Source organism: Cavia porcellus, unplaced genomic scaffold (genome assembly GCF_034190915.1).
Source record: "Cavia porcellus strain 051 isolate PalLab524CR breed Dunkin Hartley unplaced genomic scaffold, mCavPor4.1 scaffold_1, whole genome shotgun sequence".
Lineage (NCBI taxonomy): Eukaryota > Metazoa > Chordata > Mammalia > Rodentia > Caviidae > Cavia > Cavia porcellus.
The window spans coordinates 235,663,878-235,683,154 of record NW_026947484.1 but is presented as its reverse complement, the minus strand read 5'-3'; the positions used below and the strand labels follow the sequence as shown (position 1 = coordinate 235,683,154).

Sequence of the window (19,277 nt, the reverse complement as noted above, 5' to 3'; positions counted from 1 at the left end):
GACCCCAGGCCACCACCAGACAACCGCAGGCCAGCAAGCACAGGGCGACAAGCACCACATTGTCGCTGGCCATTGCTGCTGCCAGGCCCGTTGCAGCCTAGACCCTCCCATGCCTCAGGGTCACGGAGCAGCCGGTCCTGCCAGTGGCCCAGAACCCGGGGGAGAGGCCACTGCCTGTCAGGCCCTGACGCGACCAGAGGGCCCACAGAAAAGGACCTCTCTACAGCCAGATGTTGGCTTTGCAGAGGAAGAAACGGAGGCCCAGAAGGCCAAACTCTTTCCTGGCACTGGGAAAAGGGACCCGGATCAAACAGCAAAAACCGGAGCTCAGACGTCCGTCTCTCTCTGCCACTCCTCCGCCACCCACAGCCCAAGTCCGCTGTGGGCTCGGGGTCATTCTCAACTCGACTCTATTCCCTCACCCTAAGGAGGATGAGAAGGACAGGTCGCTTGTGTGAGGTCTCACTGCAACAGGGCCTTCACGGGGCTGTCCTCACCCTGGGCCACCACAGGACTCCTACTTCAGGAGACAGGATCGGTAGCCTGGAGCCCCTGTCAGGACTGTTTTGGCAAGCTATCTCACCTCTCAGGCAGCACCGGTACGGCGAGGGCCCCTTCTCAGGTCCGACTTATGAAAAACCCTGCCACTCCAAGCTGTCCAGGGCTCTCAGCACTGAGTCGCAGCAGAGCTGATGTGCTAATCCCTAGCATGGAAGGCCTGCCTGGTTTGCCAGGCTCCTCTGCCCTGGACATCTGTCACTAGCAGCCTGGAACCAAGGGGCCAGTCTGCAGGGCCGTCCCTGTGCTTGCCTCCTCACCAGGTCCCTTTGTTTCTCTTGCTGCCTTATTCTGGGGGTAGGTGGGGGGGCACGATACTTTCTCATGTCCTGCTCAACAGAGGCAGCTTCACAGGGGAAGGGAGCTCCAAGAGGCAACCGTGGGGGAGGAAGAACTGCAGAACGGGACGTGGGCGCGATTGCCAAGCAACCAGTCCCAAGCCCCCTAGGCCAGCAAGGTGACTGTAGGCAGAGGAATTCATATCTGCCCCTCCTTCCCCCTCCAACTGCTGTCACCTGGGTTGCTGCCACCTGCTCAGAAACCCCTAGATGAATGCCTCGGTTTCCTGCTTCACCCACGACGGCACCTCCCTGAAGCCCCTCTGTCCTTGAGTGTGGTGTGTCCAGGTGCTTTTACTGTGCCACTGCCAGAGCACCTGTGATCATCCCCGGGCCAGGCCAGATGTCTCCAGCTCCTGGGGAACCATCTGGGCCACAACCACCCAAGTCTGACGTCTTTCGGGAAGACCTTCAGTGATGCTTCCTGCTCTGGGTCAGAACTGAATTTCAAATCAAACCCTAAAACTTGGTCCACTGCCTTTGGGAGGCCAGGGCGCAGGCAGCTCCTACGGGCTGCTCTCAGCCAGGCCCTGGTGGGTGCAGCCTTTAACCCTGCACACTCTAGCAAAGACCTTCCTTGCAAAGGGCAAGGCTACCAAAGTCACCTTACCAAGTCTCTAAACCAGTTTCTTATCCATTATTTAAAACAGACCTTTCCCTAACCCTGGGGGAGCTTGAAATTTTTTTCATACCTATTCTTACCCACGGGCTTTCAAAAGGTGTGGCTTTCCCCTTGCAGTCTAATCACTCTCAGCAGCTCATGAATTCCTTATTCCTGGGATCAGATTAGGTCTGTTTGGCCAGAATCCCCTACTCCCTGTTTTCTCTTAGTAACTTTTCTTCCGCAGACCCCACCCCTGCTCTCCAATTCCCCACTGCTCCAGGGTGCCCACAGTGCAGCCAGCTCTACATTGAGGTCTCTGTTCCTGCACAGCAAAAGTTCCTGAATAAAACCTGTTTTTACCACTTTTAAAAAGAAAAGGTTTTTGTCATTAAGAAACAAATACACATTTATATTTTTTCCAAAGAATACAAAAAATGCACAAAATAAGGCAAAAATCTTTGCAGAGATGAGTTGGTATATATCTTTGCAGGACAACTTCTTCTATGCATGTACTAGACCATAAATGTGAATATTTGCATATATTTTAAAGGAATTTTTCAAAATGAGATTACACTGTGTATGCTGCTTTTTTGGGTAACCCAACACCAACTCAAGGATATCTAAGAATACATACCCTTACTATCTCACTTTAAAGGCTTATGGAGACTCTACTTATATTCCACTTTACCCACAATATATTTATCATTTCAGAATTATTTATCATTTCAGAATTTATAAAATTAGTCATACAGGACCCTTCCTCCAGAAAGCCTCCTCTGGAAGGTTCTGATAGCTGGGTGTTCGAGTGTCTCCTCAGCCTGCCATGGGTGCATCAGGCATCTTTGCCTTCACTGCAAGGGTCCTCTGGGCAATCATGGGAGCTCCTTCCCAGGCCACTGCCACTCAAGGTCATACAGCCCACATCCAACCAAGAGCTCCGTAACCACCAATCCAACCCCTCGATTCCATCATCTCGGCTCTAAGTATCATTTAACACTTTAAAGGATCACTGGAGCCCTGTGATCTAGTTGATCTATCAGGCCTGGAATCCATCCACAGCAAGAAGGGCACCAGACTAAGAGTTCGGAGATTCAAGTCCCAGCTCCCAGGTCAGTGGTTATAAACAGGGGTCTCTGTTGACCCCTGCCAGACGGGAAGCTAACGACTGACTCAGAATTAAAAATGACCTTGACATTTGAAACAGAAACGGGCAGGATCAATAAGGATGACCGCAGGAAGAGAAATTAGGAATCTAGTCACATAACAAAATAAGCCTGGAAGCCTTAGGGGTCAGGAAAGACCACAGTAGGACAAGAGTGGGCACTGCAGAGCCAGTGCTGCTGCTGACAAACAATCCACTCCCCACCAGCTTCTGGTAGGAAAGCCCCAGGCGTCCCCACCTCCTCCCCCGCCTCTGTCCTCTAGACAGGCTGGTGGCCGGCACTGTGATCAGCAACAGAGTCGTGGCCTGGCATGCCCTGTCCACCAGTCATCCTCCATGAGGGCCGCCAGGCACCTGTACCCACACCTCCTCTCTGAGCAGTGGCTCAGGACCTCCCGCGTCGGGGAGGGAGGAGAGGTAGGGTGGAGCTGAGCTGCAGAGGCGGGAACCTGATGTTCCACCCCCATTTCCCTCCTTATTCCTAGCGGGAATGTTCTAGATGCTAGTGTGTCAGCGGGGAGGGTGGGCGACAGCAGACAGAAACCTCTTTGAGACCATGAAAAGACCCCCGCCCTCATCCACACGGCAACTGCCAACAGTGGCACCGGTGGCAGACCTTACCACAGACCCCTGGGGCTGTGCACTTCAAACCCTGCTCAGTCCCTTCCAGGCTCTAGTCAATGGTCTACAAAAAGCAAAATCCTCCACTAAGGGCCTGGCTGGCCATCCTGGCTCTTCCCTCTGGCTCTCTGCACACCCCCACTGGACCCCCCCCACTCCCACAGGCAGGCCCAGGGTTGGGGGCAGGACCCTCCTCAAACCCAGCTGGAGCCACACCTGGCTCCAGGGCCGGGACCCAGCCCCTCCCTTGTCCCCATCCTGCAGCCGCCCCACCCGATGCGATGCGCTTCCTAAGGTGTCCCCTCCTCCAAGAAGCCTCCCAAATCCCCTCAGTTGGTTGTGACCCCACTCTTCTTGAGAACTTCATGTTCTCCCTCTCCCAGGGCCCTCACTTTGCTGCAGTGTCCCCTCAAGACCAGCCCAGGACTCTGTTCACAGGAAGCGCTCGGCAATCTCAGGAGAATGGAAGCTGACGTGGTAGGGAAATGGTCCTACACCAGGGACAGTGAGGACAGACGTGCTGGCACTAGTGCGTGGGAGTGAAGGTGGTCGCACAACCACCTGTTGCCAACACCATTTGTTAAGACTCAAGAGCAGATGGCTGAGTGGCTGTAAGGAGCCTCCCCAGGTTGAAGATTTTCAATCACAGTCAACATTTTCCTCATCTGACCAAGATTTTGCAAAAGAGGCAGGAAAGTTGCAGAACTTCCCAGAGCCCTTCCTGCAGGGTCAGGCCCCACAGCGCCTCACCGCACCCTCACAGCCAGGGCCCACTCCCACGTCACAAGTGAGGCTTGGAGAAATTGCGAAGTTCCCCAGGATCCTGAGCCCAGGCAGCAGCAAGATGCAGTTCCCGTGGACTCCAGGCTCCTTGTTTACTTATGCTGCCTTCAGCTGGTTCACGGTGCAGCAAGTCCTAACTGTGCACACACAAGTGCACACACAAATACACACAGACACTGCACCCAGTCCTGGTCCCACACTTAGCCAAGCGGGAGCAATGTGGACACAAATGTGAACTGCAGGCCGACACTTTGTGGGTTTCTGATTTGGTTGTGATTTTAAGGGAAAAGACGACAGTCAAACAGACAAGGGACTGCCCTCCAAATGGAAAGGAAGCTGCCACTCTCAGTTTACTCTCAGAGCCCACTCAGGAGCAGCAAAGTCCCTGCAGAAACCCAGTCTCACAGCCGGGGCGATGCCCTCCCATATCCACCAAATAGCAAAATACAAGTGGAAGCAATTCCTAAGGCCTGCACGCCGCTCCAAAACTGCCAGAGGCCAGAGACACACTCAACTCTCGGGGGGCACTGGGCAGGGGGCTTGAGGCCAGCAAGCTGGGGGCAGCAGAAGCATGTGACGGCACACAAGTGGCCCTTCTGCCTCAGGCTCCAGGTAGCATCAGCCACCCCCAAACCCCTAACCCAGCTCCAAGTTCTCTCAGGGTTTGACGGTTCTCTCACCGGAACCCTTAAGGCATGGAGTCCATGGAAAGAGAGCCTGCCAAACACCTGCCTGTCAGTCTGCAGACATCCACTAAAAGGTGAAAGAGGACACAGAGGTCACCAAGGCCAGATGCCTTTCCAGAGATAGGGGAGCTGAACCCACAGGAGCACCCAGGACAGAGCCAGGGTGTGGGGCTGCCCTGCTCCCCCCGAGCCCAGGCCTGGCTCCCTTTCCACCTGCCCAAGGTCTCTGGACAAAGAGCAGTATCCTGGCTTGTCCCATCTTCCTGGCTTGCTTTTTGAGAGGACCAGCGGCAGAGAGCAGAGTGAAGGTGACAGTGAAGCATTTGAGGGGCTCACAGTGATCTGAACTTGGGAAAGAACCTCAGAAATTATCTACACAAGTGGATTTCCACATAAACACTCAGGACACACAGGAGAAGAAGGCTTAATGGAACTGGCACTCGGCGCTCTCTGCAGTCAGAGGCTGCGGGTCTGTCTCCTGCAGGGACCCCAGCCCCACACCACCCTCCTCCCAGAGCTGCCCTGTGAGCCCCTGCTCTCTCCCCTAAAGCGTCTCCAGGAAGCCTTCCCTGATTGATTGCTGTGGTGACAAGCAGACCACTCTTCCATCTTCTGGGTCTGAAATTCTACCACCTACCACAGAGCAGAGCCACTTTTCAGAGCTGAAATGAGCCTCCAAGCTCCAGGCCAACCCCCACCCCACAAAGGAATCCTGTGGCAGACACCCTGACAGATGGTCCTTGGCCGCCTCTGCTAGGCTCTTCCAGCACTGGGAGGGCAGCCCTCGCACTGGGGACAGGTCATTCCTTGAGTCTAGAAGGCATTCACCTTGCCTAGGGTCAAGCTCCTACTCAAGGCACTCCAGCCTGGGCGTGGTACCAAGGGAAGCCTTGGGTGGTCTGGATAGGAAGCTGCAGACAAGCATCAAGTGGCCGGAGCGGAGGCCAGAGGGGACGCCATGGTCCGGAGGAAAATGGTCCCTGCAGGGCAGGCAGGCAGGTGCCAGACCTGATGCACAACTTGGCTGGGAGCCCCCTGACTGGCCACAGCACAAGCAGACACATGCACACACTTTCGGAGTTGCCAGCGGACTGCCCCACCAGCGCCTCCGTGGAACCTAGCGGCAGGAGCCATCTTGGCCCAGAAAGCCCTCTGGAACTCCGACAGCCCAGCTCTCCAAGGCAAGGGTCTCCGCAACTAGGAGACACAGCCACGCCAGCAGAGCAGGCAGCCGAAAGACGCTCTGCCTGACAGCGGGCTCCCCAAATCCCACGGGCCAGTTCTAGCACCTCGCAACTGCTAGGAGACCGCCTCCCCAGTGCTGCAGCTGTCACATCTGCCCGGGCGGGAGGAGGCACACAGGAGCAGCACCTGATCCCTGGATCCCTCCGCAGGGCCTGCCTGCCCAGGAGGCAGCTCAGCTGTTGGCAGCCCAGGGTGAAACATGAAGACTGAACTGTCCCCAGGGATGCTGATGGCAGCCACTGGGCACGGCAGTGAGGGGCACGCGGGGTCACAGGGCAGAGGGTGCATCGCTCAAGGATCCTGTGGCTGCCGGCCTGAGAGGGGGCCCTTGTGTGGCTCCAGGCTCCAGCCCTTCCTCCCCAGCCTGACGCAGGCCCGAGCGGCTCAGCTGGGTGCAGAACGCCATCTTGGGTCAAGGTGCAGCCACAGGGGGCTCCCCTTGGGAGCCCGGGGAAGGAGCCCCTGAGAACCAGCACCTCCCCCCATTCCCACCTAGGGTTCGAACACCTACTCAACTGGCCCTGCAGCCCAGAGAGGGGGAGAAGGACGGAGGGAATGCAGAAAAGGGGAAACAGCAGAGGCGGAGAAAAGGGAGAGGGTTCCCCCAAGAAGGCAGGCTCCAGGAAAGCGAAACGCAGTTTGGCAGCTCGAGGCCCGCGGGCCCCAGCGAAGAGGGGCTGGGGGCGGGCCCTGGACGCTCGCCAGCTCAGTCCGCGGCGAAGGGGAGGGAGGCCAGGTCGGCCAGGGGTGGGGAACCGGGGTGAGGGCGGGACACGGACCGCGGCCGCCTGCGGCTCCGAAGCTGTGGTCTCCTGGGGAGCGGGGACTTGGGGCCGAAGACCCCGATCCGCAGCCTCCCAGCGGCCTCGTCCTTCACCGTGCAGATGCGAAGCTTTCAAGGACACGTCTGCACCGGCCCGGCGGGGTGCGTGTGCGTGTGTCCGCGTGCTTGAGTGTGCGCGGGGGGAGGCGGCTGCAGGGACGACCCCGGCGTCCCCACCCGCACGGTTCCCAGCCCGCTGCTCCCACCCCCGCGTTTTCCGGCCCCCGCGGCCCGGGATCTTCGCCCGCCCCCGCCCCACCCCGCCCCCACACTGCGGCGCAGCCACCACCACTACCACCGCCGCCACCGCCGCCCCGGCTCCCACGGCCCGCAGCGGGGGCAGGGAGGAGCCAGCCACGACGCCCCCCTCCCGACGCACTGCCCGGCCCTCCGCGAGAAGGTGTGCCCCCCAAGTGGGCACCCTCCCCATCCATCGCCCCTCCCAGATCCGCCGGCGCCCCGCACCCCCAGCCACAGGTGGCCGGAGGAGGATCGCGGCGCAGCGTTCCCAGGCCCGGCCCCCAGATCACCCCTCGGCCCGCCTCCGGGGGCCTCTCGGGTACCCCGCCCCGCCGGGCCGAGGAGGGCCGGGAGCCGGGGGGAGGGGCGGGGGGCCGGGTCGTGCCAGGCTGCCATTTTCTGCCGCCGCCGCGGAGCCTGCGCGGGGCCCGGCCCCCGCCCCCTCCCCGCTCCCCGGGCCCGCGGCGGGGGCCGAGGGTTCCGGGTCGGGGTCCGCGCCCTCCCGCGCCCTGGCCGCGGGCCCCATGCAGGGCCCCGAGGCGGGAGCAGAGCCCGGAAGGCGCGGGCGGCCGGGCCGGGCCCCTGCGGCAGCGCTGAGCCGGGCACGGCGGCCGCGGCAGGCGGCGGAGGGGCCCCCGCAGCATTGTATAGACTTGAACTTGAGCCCGGAGCCCGCGCGGGCGGGGAGAGGGGTCCGCGCCCGGAGTTGGCAGGACGGGAGGGGGCGCCTGCCGAGCCCTGGGGACATAAACAAACCCTCGGCTCCCTCGCGCCGCCCGGCCAGCGCGGCCCGCCGTCTCCGCCCGCAGCCCCGGCCCCGCGGGCGCCGGGCGCCGAGTTGCAGGGGTCCGGGAGCGCGCCCCGAGCCGGGCACTGCCCGCCGCGGCGCCCCGAGCCGCCTCCCTGCTCCCCGCCCGCCCGGGCCGGCCTGCGGGCCGCCGGCAGCGGCGCTCATTACCGTGTGGCGGGTCGGGTCGCGCCGGCCCGGCTGCGCGCCCTGGTGCCGCGGCGCCGCGTCCCGGCTCGTCCTCTGCTCTCGCCGCCGCCGCCGCCCGCGCGCCTCCTCCCTCCCGGCCCGCCCGCCTGCCCGCCTCGCTCGCTCCCTCCCTCCGCTCGCTGTCGCGCTCCCTCTCTCCGCCTCCTCCGCCGGCTTCCCCTCCCACCCCTTCTCTCCGCCTTCCTCCTTCCCTCCCTCCGGCCGCCCGCCGGCCCAGGCCTCCGCCCGCCGCTCGCCCCCCGCGGCCGCGCTGGCCCCGGCCCCGGCGATGCGGAGCCGGCCCGGAGGCAGCGCGGGCTGGGGGCCCCGGGGCGCCGCGGCGGGAGCGGCCTGGCGCGCGGCCGGTCCTAGCGCCCTCGGCCGCCTGCGCGGCCTCTGCGGGCCGCCGGGGGTCCCCGCGCGCCGGCAGCCGGAGGGCCGGACCCCGCGGAGCCCCGCCGTGCCCCGGACCTGGACACCCCTCCCAGCCGCGCTCCCGGCCGCTCCGGGACCCTCGGGTGGGAGACAGCCCGGGCCTTGCCGCAGCCTCCCCACCCCCCGAGGGACGCCCCGCTACCTGGCGCTGCTTCTGCGCTGGGTCCCCGCATCCAGCACTGGTCGCAGGGACAGCGGCCCCTCCTCTCCCCGGCCGGTGTCAAGTGCCTCCCCCCGCAGCCCGCGGAGCCCCCGGCGGCCTTCGCCCTGCAGTTCTCCCGACCTCCGCCAGAGCCCACTGCACTCTGCCCGCCTCAGCACTGGAGCTGGGGACAGCAGCGCCGGCCGGTCCGCGCCGCACCCCCCAGCCAGGTACCGCCCGAACGTGGCCGGCCCGCGCCTCGGGGCCAAGGTCGGAGCGCCAGGCGGCCTGGAGGCCCGGAGCACCTCTGTGGTGAGCTGTGTAGGAAGGAGTGAGCTCCCCGTACCTTGAGGTGTTCAAGTAGAGTTGGTGTCCTCAGGTGGGCCCTGGTTAAACTAAATGACACTTAAAGTGATTCCCGCCAGTGACACAGTTCATACCTGTGAGCTGCGCTCACCTTCCTTGTGGGCCCCGGGGCCCCAGGGTTCTGACTTGCGCTTCTCTGTCCAGGTGTACAAGGGCAGCCACTCTGCTCATCCCTCTCCAACAGCCTCGTCTAGGAAGGTCGTGATCATGGGCACCCTGTTCCCCAGCCACCTTGCCTGGCTCCTCCCATTCCCCAACCTGCCCACTTGCACCCCTGCCAACCAGCTCCTCAGCTGGGGCCTAAGCCCTGGGCTCCATCGCAGCACTATGGGCAGTTGCTGCGGGATGGGCCATGTCCCCACGTATGGACCCCACACCCACCAAGCTCACTCCTTAGGGCTGTGGGGACGTAGGGCAAAAGCTGCCCCTTTGCCCTCCCGTGCTTCCCGGTTTGTCAGGCTTGCCTACTCCCAAGCCTGGATCTCTGAGAGCACCTCACAGTCCCCAGGCAAGTGTGCAGGGCTTTTCCTATATCGACCTTATTAAAGCAACCACACCAGGCCGTGCTACCCATGATCACCGCCTGGCCAGTTTCAGAGTGTTTGTTTATGCCCCATGAGGATGAGGACTGTCATCTGTGGCTCAGCCCTCAGCACATAGTAGGTCGTCAGGTTACCTTAGCTGTGTGGGTTTGTGACCTATTGCCTTCCTTTATTTTTTACTGTTCACATCGAGAAGAGCATCCACAAACACTAAATTAGGCTCCTAGCTTGACAAAGGGGAAGAGTGCCTCCCTCTGCAAAGCCAGGGCTTCGGTAAAACTGCCCTCAGAGAGCCGCTGACATTTCCTAAGGGTCTGCAGTGTGCAGCCACAGGTGTGGGCCTGTCCCCTGGAACACCACCCCTTCAGGCACTGTGCATACTCAAGCTCTAGGGAAGAAAATGACCTGGGGCTGGGAGCCTAGCTCAATAGTAGATGGGGGGGGGGGGAGTAGATTACGGGTGCACGACCTGGGTTCTATCCCAATGCCATAGGGGAAAAAAAAGAAAAAACCCTAAGGCTTAAGGTTCATCTGAATCTCAAATCACCACACCACACCTTTAAAAAAAACAGTATAATTGTTTTTTTTTTTTATGTTTTCCAGCACTGGAGATTGAACCCAGGCCTTTGCAATGAGCTACATTCCTACCCCGTTGTTTGTTGTTTGTTTTTAGACAGGATCTCATTAAGTTGCTAACTTGCCCAGGCTGGACTAGAATTTGTGCTCCTTTTGCCTAGGCCTCCTAGAGTGCTGAGATTACAGATGTTCCCTACCATGTCCCTTACACAGCCACTACCACGGTCGCTTCTACTAAGATGAAATTCTCAAGAGCCAAGATGGGCAAACATAAGTTTCTATTCTGGAGGGCTGAGGCAGGAGCATCTATGTTGGAGCCCAGCTTGGACAACTTAATGATTTAGTGAGAATGTAATTAAAAACTAAAAAAGGGCTTGTCTTAGTTACTTTTCCTATTGCTGAGACAAAAGAAAATAACCATGCCCAAAGTTAGTTGGAGGAGAGGTTTATCTGGCTCGCATTTTGTAGATCCATAGTCAGCTGGCTACGAGGCAGGGTAGCGTGGCAGAGGGGCATCACGGGGAAAACAATTCATGGCAGGCAGAGGGCAGCAAGGCAGTGAAGCAGCAGCAGCCTGCCTGTCGCTTTCGTCCCTTTGGGGCTACCTACCCTTTGATGGTGCCATTCACACTTCACACTGTGCCAGACCAGTCAGTGGAGTAATGTACTAATCACACACCCTTGATCCCAGCATCACCCACCCTATAGATCCAGTCACCTCTGAAAAGCTCCAATTAGGACTACTTGAGGCTTTGGGGGGACGTCTAGACACAAACCGTAACAGGGCTAGAGTTAGGTGCAGAGGCTCTGGGTTCAGTTTGCAGTTTTAAAAAAGTTAAATGTAAAATTACCTTGTGACCCAACTATTCCATGTCTAAAAGTATATCCTATGAAAGCAGAGACTTGAATAGCTACCAGTGTTTGTAATAAAACTAGTCACAGTAGCTAAAAAGGTAAAAAAAAAAAAAAGAAAATCTGAATGTCCATCAACAGTGAATTGATTAATATATAATACAAAGGCTGAGTAATATTCCATATGGAATATATATATATGGAATATTACTCAGCCTTTAAAAGGACGGAAATTCTGACACAGGCTACAAAGTGGGTAACATTAAGTGGACTGTGTCACAGAAGACAGAAGGACAAATGTATGGTTTCATGTACATGAGGAACCTAGAAGAGGTAAATGCCCAGAGACTCTGCTCCCTATGGCAGCACATATGCTAAAATTCCCAGTGACAAAGTAGAAATTGGTTATCAGGGAGTGGTGGGAGAGGGGGCGGGAGTTTGTGTTTAACAGTAGAGCCCTGTTTGGGCGATGGTGCAGTCGTGGAGAGAGCCAGGTCCCAGCCGTACAATGCAGATGTACTTAAAGCTATTGAATTGTAGCCTTCCTTCAAAATTGTTAAATTGATAAGCTTTTGTGTGGTGTGTATTTTACCACCATAAAACAAACAGTGTAGAGCAACTGTAACGGAAATGTACTGAGTAGGTGACAGCTCCCTGCAGAGCCTTTCTCCCTCCTGTTACAGTCTCAAAGGTCTGCAGTGGGGTAGAGACGGGACAGTGCTGTCACACGGTCAGCGTCCTGACTTACGCAGGAACCGGCAGGCAGAGGAGAGAGCCGGCTGGGGCGGGCGGGTACAGGTCACTGGTCCTCCAGGAGCAGGCCCTCCGCTGTGATGCCCCCGGAGTAGATGCAGCGGGGGGGCCCCATAGGACAGGGGTACTTTGCTCAGTGCAGCCCCCAGGACCCTTCCACCCTCAACCCTGAGCCTCAAGGCCTGAGACACACCCTGGTCCTGACTGGAGGTTCTGTTTCTGTTTTAATGTCCCCTCACAGCCCACCCCTAGCAAAAACAACAAAAGCCCCACGGTTTACTTCAGTCGCTCTGGCTTTGGTCTTTGCTGAGCCAGGTTCTGTGGCAGTGGAGCACAGGGTCACCTGCCCGTCCCCGTAAACAGAAGACAGACGTCGCTGGACCAATGCAGCTGCATCCCAAAAGAAGCACCGGTTGCTCCCCCAAACCAGGCACACTCTGCGCTGGGCCTGCTCTCCAGGCTGGCAGAGCTGTTCTGCTCCCTCACAGTGAGTGTCAGCGACTGCAGAACCTCTCAAGTCACCAAGGGCCACGACCTGGACACTTTACAGCAGTTCATTTAATGTATGTGAACTTGGTGTCCATAGGCAAGATACTGGGGCTTTTACGGAAAGATATTGTTTAATGTGTTCCTGCTGGAGCAACCCATTTGGGACCCCTCCTGTGTCTCAGGAGCTGCTCCTGTTTCCTGCTCCCCCATCCCTAATCCCCTTTCCTATTCCCCAATAAACTTTCCCAGTCTTAAAAGAAAAATCCAGTGATATGAAGGACCCACCCCACTGACCACTAAAACTCCTCTCACTGCTTCCCCAAACAGGAAAATGCAAGCCCTGGCCAGCCCAAAGGTGGGACCTGCGAGGATGCTGTGTGTGCCTGTCCGCGCGATCTCCGTGTGGCTCTTTTTTTTTTTTTTCCCAGGACTGAGGATTTAGCTCAGGACCCTCCGACTGAGCTACGTCATCAGCCCTTTTTGTCCTGAAACAGGGTCTCAAGGAGCCATTAAGTTTCCCAGGGTGGGCTCAAATCAGTGATTTTGCTGCACTGGCTCCCAGAATGTTGGAATTCCAGACATGTGCCACCACACCTGGCTCTGTGTGACTTCTTCTCACACTGTGTTTAAATTATAAACTGAGCCAAACCACTCAAAACACCAAATTTACAATGGTGGGGAGCAAATGGGTTACTCAGATGAAGGCCGGCTCTGGGAGATGTTGGACAGGAAGGGTTGCTGGTCCCTGGCGTGCACCACTCAGCCTGGGAGGGCGACCGGAGCTCTCTTCTTGGCAGGGAGGGGAGCCATATCCTGCTCTGACTTCCCGGGAGAATCTCCCTGGCTTGTCCTGCCCACCGCCCCTGAAGGACTGAAGAAAAGGAGCCCCCTTCAGGAGGACCAGCTTCCTGTGGGACTGGCTCAGGTCTTCTCGGGGATCCTTCCGAGGCCCCACCATAGGGGGGCTAGGGAGTGCGTATGTTTCTCTTACTGGCCCAGCCAGCCCACAACTGCCAAGCTTCCTGGAAAGTCACGATAGCTTTCTTTCCAGCACTGTGACAAAATACTTGAGATAAGCAACTTCAAAGGAGGAAACGTTCATTTCCGCCCACAGTTCCAGAGGTGGCAGTTCATGGTTGCTGTATCCTGTCATTTGGGCCTGTAGCAACACAGAACATCATGGCAGGAAGCCCTGGGTGAGCTGCTTACTTCATGCCATCTGGGAAGCAAAGAGAGGAAGTGGCAGAGACCCCAGTCTCCCTTTCAGGGTACACATGTCCCCATGACCCACTTCTGCCCGCTGACCCGCCTCTTAAAGCACCTCCCAGGAGCACCATCCGCCAGATCCAAGCCGGGAATGCGAGGTTGGGAATATATTCCAGGCCCAAACCATAGCAGGAAGTCATGGATCAGTAGCCAGCCTCCCCCAAACCCACAGCCACTGAACTGATTACTGCACACACCCACCACAGATGTCAGGTGCATTAAAGCCAAGAACATGTATGAAGGTCCTGTCACCTACAGAACTCGATATCGTTCACAGAGAAAATTTAAAGACACAGATTCATTCATTTTTATTTTGGTTTGGTTGGGTAATTTAATTTTAACCAAACCAAACCAAACCAAACAGAATATAGCTAATCAAACAGAACAATGAAAGCATTATAGGACTTCAAAACAAGATACTAGGAAATCCGCAATGGCTACCATAATGTCTCTTGTGTTCTTCAAAATAGCTGCCCATACCATCAGACATGATAAAACAAAATAGAATAAAACCGATCAAAACAGAACATTGACTAAAACAAAACAATAAAATGGAACCAAAAAAAAAAAAAAAAAAAAACCCAGTGAGAATAATACTGGAATTCAAAGTCAAGACAGACGGAAATCCCCCATACTTACCGTATGGTATATTGTTTTCCTCTTAATAGATGCGCAGACTACCCACCTGCCTTAGGCCTGCAAAGGCAATCAGGCAACACAAGCATTGAGTTGTTTTGGTGCCTTAGTTACTATCAGCTCAGCCTGGTTGGTTCAGCTGGTTGCTTACTGGGGCAGGCGGTGTCCTTGTCTCCCAGTCTGAGGGCCGGGTGGCTCATGGGAAGGATGAACTGGCTTCCTGTTTCTCCTCTCAGGCCCAGCATGGCTCCCACCAACTCATGGAAAGGGCAAATCAGCTTAATATGGCCTGTGCCAGCTCACGGGAAGGGCGAATTCTGGTTGTTTTTGTTTGTTTGCTTGTTTTGGGTTTTTGAGACAGGGTCTCACTATGTAGCCCAGGTTGGCCTCAGATTTGCAGTGGTCCTCCTGCCTCAGCCTCTTGAATACTGGGATTGCAGGTGTGGGCCACCATGCCTGGCACATTCATATAGTTTTGTTTGTTTTATTTTTTGAAACAAGGTCTCAGGGCTGGGGATTTAGCTCAGCGGCATAAGCACCTGCCTTGCAAGCAGGCAACCATGAGTTCGATCCCTGGTACCAATAAAAACAAAAAACAAGGTCTCAATATTTAGTTCACTCTGACGATGGAGCCCAGGTTGGCCTGCTCTCGCCTCAGCCTGCTAAGGGCTGGGATTGTAAGCATGCACGCACACACGAGCTTCATTTTGTATGATTTTATATGTGCGTGTGTGTAGTCTTTTTATTCAGTTTCATGTTTATCCCCTTAGTGGATTTCCCACCACAGCTTCCATAAATGTCCTGTCCCTTCTAGATGCTGGTTCAGCCCCTGCCTCTCAGTCCAGCAGGGGTCTCTGTCCTATGCACAGGTATAAAAATAGTGCTTGACCAGCATGCCTGAGGCCCAGGTTTCATCCAGCACACAGTCCATCAGTCAGTCAAATATGTATCTGCACCTTTCTCCTCCTCCCCACCTCCTCTTCCTCCTGCTCTTCTCTCTTCCTCCCCCTCTCTCCGTCTCTCCATTTCCCTCTCCCTTTGTTCAGTCCCCTGGAAATACCTAGAAACAATGAAGCCCCAGTAGCAGTGAGCACACCCACACCCAGATGGGACACCAAGGGGCTTCTCTGGCAGGGTAAGGGACGATTTGGACTCTAAAACAAGGAGGAAAACAGATTCTTACTCAGGGAGACAGAAGTAAAACCAGAACGCATTGCCGGCAGCAGAGGTGCACACTAAGGCAGGTGTCACAGGTACATTCATCCAGGCTGAGAGAAGCCCCTCCCTCCCTCCCTGCGAGGGGACATCACTGTATGGGCCCAGCACCCTCCATGACTGCTGCCTCTGAATGAAACTTTTTTATGTAGTCCACAACTGTAATGAGTAAGTCGGAAATTCTTTTGGTTACTTTTCTTATTACTGAGACAAAATATGAGACACCCAAAGCGAAAGGAGGAAAGGTTTCCCTAGTTCACAGTGGAGATTTCGGTCCATCATCAGCTGGCTCCAAGCATCACAGAGGAGAAACAGCCGCGGTGGCCAGAAGGTACAAAGCAAGCCAGGGACCTCACCAGCTCCTTCCTGCCCCTTATTCTCTACCTCGGCTACTGGGATTGGGGCGGTGCCAGACCAATCAGTGGACTGATTTAGTATTCACACAGCATGAATCCCAGCACTGATTCATGCCAGCATCGAATCATGAATCAGTCACATAGCCTAGATCCAGCCACCTCTGAAAAAGCTCCACCTAGGACTGCATGAGGCTTTGGGGGACATCTAGACACAGCCATGGCAGAAGCTTAACAAGGAATACAGTATTTATATGTAGTCTCAAAGCACTGCCCCACAAAGTGCATATTAATTACAAAAAGAAAAAGAGTAATTTCCCAGTACAGAAGCTTGGGATGCCTCCCTTTAATCAGCTGATCAAAGTCAAAGCTAAGGTCATCAATACTGGGCCAAGCACACAGGCGTGCCACCTGACAGCCTGCATCATTGCTGCCTCTGCCTGGAAAGGTGCACCCTGGCTGAACTTGCCTCAAAGTGAGGGATATTCTATGCGTGGGCTGCCAATTTATGACACCATTTTTCAAAGTTAGGGTTACAGCAATCACAGGAAGGTTGAGAAACTTTTCTATATTAAAATAACTGAAGATTCATGGAAACAAGGAAATAAAAATATGATTCTGCAGGTTGCGGTAGCAAACACCTGTAAACCTAGAACTTGGATGGCTGAGGCAGGAGGCTCGCTATGAATTCTCAGCCATCCCGGGCCACAAAGTGAGTTCAAACTAGCCTGAACTTCATGGCAAAACCCTGTCCTCCCCTCAAAAAAAAAAAAAATGTGATTCTAAGCCAGGCATGGGGCCACATGCCTACAATCAGAGCTCCGTGGGAGGCCAGGGCAAAAGAACCCCAAGTTTGAACACTGCCTGGTAATTAATCAAGACTCTATCTCATAAAAAATATAAAGGGCTGAGGTCAGGGCTCCCATCCAGATTTTGATGCTTGCACCGCAGCTATGGACAGTAAAGTCCCGTGGTGAAAGATATAAACCAGAGGGCCGGGCACACCTGGAGTCCCAGCACTTAGGGAGTGTGGGGCAGGGCATCACAAGTTAGAGTCCCACCTGGGCAACAGGGAGGCCTGTCTCACACTGAAAACCTGAAAGAGCCACGGGGAGCTATGGACTAGCTCAGTGGGAGGGCGCCCTGGGTCTCCCTGCAGACACAGTAAAACCTAGGGGTCCAGTAAAATAGTTCTAATATATTTTAACTTGATAAACAAACAGGGTCTTGCAATAGGAGCCGCACAGCACCGAGTCACATGATCACAACGGACCAATGGCAGCTCGCTCTCTCCCTGACTCTGCCCCTCCCCCTCCTCTCCCTCCCCCTCCCTTCCCCTCCCCCCTCTTTCTCCTTCTCCCTCTCCCTCTCTCTTCTGGATTGTGGGTGATCATCTCCCAACAGCAAGAGGTGATGGAGAAGATACCCTCCACAGAGGAGGAGGGACAGAAAAAGGCAAGGAGTCCCTCACCTTGAGTGAGGTCAGGGAGAAGTGTAAAACGTGGGCAGCAGTGCAGGACTTTGTAGGAAAGCACCACCCAAATGAGGCTATAGCAGCGCAAGCCGTGACTGTTTAACAGCAATGCAATGTTACATTTCCACGACCTCCTCAAAAGGAGGAAAAGGAAAGGTCATCGGATAGGTCCCTCATCAAAATTGCACGGAGAGAGACTCCATTGAGCCGACAGACAGCAGTAACGGGTTAGTGACCCTGAAAGTCAGCCCACAGGACAGCCCTCCTCCCTCTTGGCTTCCTCACACCAGCCAGGAAGGTTTTCAAAGGGCACGTTAAATTGTTTTTTCTTTATATTTTGTATTTTCTTTATTATTTTGTATTATATTGCAAAATACATTGTGATCATATTTATGTGAACATTTTGAGATTGTGGAATGAATCACCTACGTTCCCATTATTTCTTACGGGGAGATTTACATTGGTCTAGAAGTGCTCTAGCGTGTTTCCAGAACAAACCATGTTCACAAACCAACGTTTTACTATACACTCACACGCACATACGATAAATTTTTTAGAAATAAGTACTTGGGGCAATATTCATTGCTTTTCTGTAATTTTGCGATTGCTTCATAATAAACAACACACAGAGTGATAGGGATCATAGCATTGTGCTTCCCACCAGCAATGCCCACAAGCACACTTTGAAAGCTGAGTCCGCCATCAGCCCTGGACATCTCCTTGTGTGGATGGCAGCAGTGGTTTCTTGCTGTAACTTTTCTTTTTGCATTTCTGTTATTATATGCAAGTTGGATAACTTTTCACGCACCTCTGTTTTCTGAGACGTAGTCTCGCTATGTGGTTCGAGCTGGTCTTGAATTCACTGTGTAGCCCAGGCTGGCCTGGAACTCTTGGCAATCCTCATGCCATAGTCTCCGGAGTGCCAGAACTACAGGTGTGTGCCACAGTTTTTCATGTTTAAGGACTATCTGTAGTTATAAACTGAGAATGATCACTTTATTATGGCTTGTGTTTAGCTGTTCCCCAAAACCCTCATAGGTGGGGCTTTTCAGAGGTGGCTGAATCCACACTCAATCCCACACACTTATCCCAGCATCACACAAACTCACCCTCCTAGCTCAGTCTCCCAAGCAGATGAGATGACAGGCATGCGCCACCGCATCCAGCTCTATGACTTCTTCATAAATTGAGAAAGTCAAGCATGGTGGTGCACACCTGTAATTCCAGGACTCGGGAGGCTGAGACAGGAAGATCACCTCAAATCCAAGGCCAGCCTGGGCTACATAGTATGTTCAAGGCCAACTTGAACTACATAGTAAGACCCTGTCTCAAAAAACAAACAGAAAATAGATTTGTGTTTATAAATCGCAGAGGCTGCCTTGACCCTTGCATCTTTTCTATTCTATACCTAGCACGGTGCTGAGAAGCTGCCTGGACCATGTTTGCCCCAGTGTCGTCCGGCTGCATGCAGGGCAACACTGAACTGGGGAGCTCAAGCAAATGAGTTTGGTGAGGACAACCCAGAAGCGGATCTGAGCTGATGTGCACCTGGTGGGTTTGCCAGGCTCCTCCAGGGGTGAGGGCGGGAGCTGCACTGCTGGACCACAGTGGGGTTAACTGGCACCAAGCGTTGGGAGCTCAGAGACTCTGCTCTGTTTTGCTGGTGCGTCCGGAGCACAGGGGCAGGCTGCTGGTGGGCTCCTCCTCTGCGGCTGGAAACACCGTAGTGGGTTAGAAGTGGCGCATTTTCACTCAGGTTCATGCAGGAGGTAACAGGGCCTCTAAATCTTAAACTGAGCTCTGTGTGACCTGGTCAAGGTCATTTTTAAAACTTAAAAATTTTTAAACTTTTATTGTGAGGTAACTTTAGATTCATATGCAATTGTAAGAAACCCGGCAATTGTAAGGAATCCCATGTACCCCTTTCCCAGATTCCCCAGCGACAACACCTTGCAAAATCTAAATGTAGCGTCACAACCCAGACACGGCCTGAGTCGTGTCAGGTGAACCCTCGTGCTGTGCCTTCCCGGCCACCCCAGCCTTTCCCGTAATCCTGGGCAGCACTGACCTGTCCTCCACATCCACATGCTTGTCGATTCAGCACTGTCCCAGAACGGGACTCATGGAGTATGTAACATTTCA

At 55.2% G+C, this 19,277-nt stretch overlaps 2 protein-coding genes across 8 annotated transcripts in view; one reads left to right on the top strand and one right to left on the bottom strand.

Moving 5' to 3' along the window:
• The window catches only part of Dnmt3a (DNA methyltransferase 3 alpha), a 96,905-nt gene extending 88,758 nt beyond the window's left edge, over positions 1–8,147 (bottom strand). For both annotated transcript variants that reach the window (XM_063231378.1, XM_063231381.1), the window contains exon 1: positions 8,019–8,147. The gene's annotated coding sequence lies outside the window, so the exon portion shown is untranslated. The remainder of the gene's footprint in view (positions 1–8,018) is intronic.
• On the top strand, positions 6,441–18,990 carry LOC134471748 (basic proline-rich protein-like). 6 transcript variants are annotated; one of them, XR_010041332.1, is made up of 3 exons: positions 6,459–8,925; positions 11,944–12,189; positions 12,519–13,984. XR_010041332.1 is itself a non-coding variant. In XM_063231389.1 (2 exons), the coding sequence occupies exons 1-2, from the start codon at positions 6,553–6,555 to the stop codon at positions 18,674–18,676; spliced, it is 2,502 nt and encodes an 833-aa protein (XP_063087459.1). In that variant the 5' UTR covers positions 6,441–6,552; the 3' UTR covers positions 18,677–18,990. The 6 variants fall into 6 exon arrangements, 5 of the variants coding, with proteins under 5 accessions (XP_063087459.1, XP_063087466.1, XP_063087469.1 ...); XM_063231389.1 differs by lacking the exons at positions 11,944–12,189; positions 12,519–13,984 and adding an exon at positions 18,548–18,990 and having other exon boundaries at positions 6,441–8,925; XM_063231396.1 differs by lacking the exon at positions 12,519–13,984 and having other exon boundaries at positions 6,441–8,843; positions 11,944–12,454.
• The last annotated feature ends 287 nt before the right edge of the window (positions 18,991–19,277 follow it).

Coding starts and splice junctions, on each gene's coding strand:
- LOC134471748 (XM_063231388.1), top strand. CDS start 6,553: ATGCAGAAAAGGGGAAACAGCAGAGGCGGAGAAAAGGGAGAGGGTTCC. Junction 8,926..9,123: donor AGGCCCGGAGCACCTCTGTG/GTGAGCTGTGTA, acceptor TTCTCTGTCCAG/GTGTACAAGGGCAGCCACTC.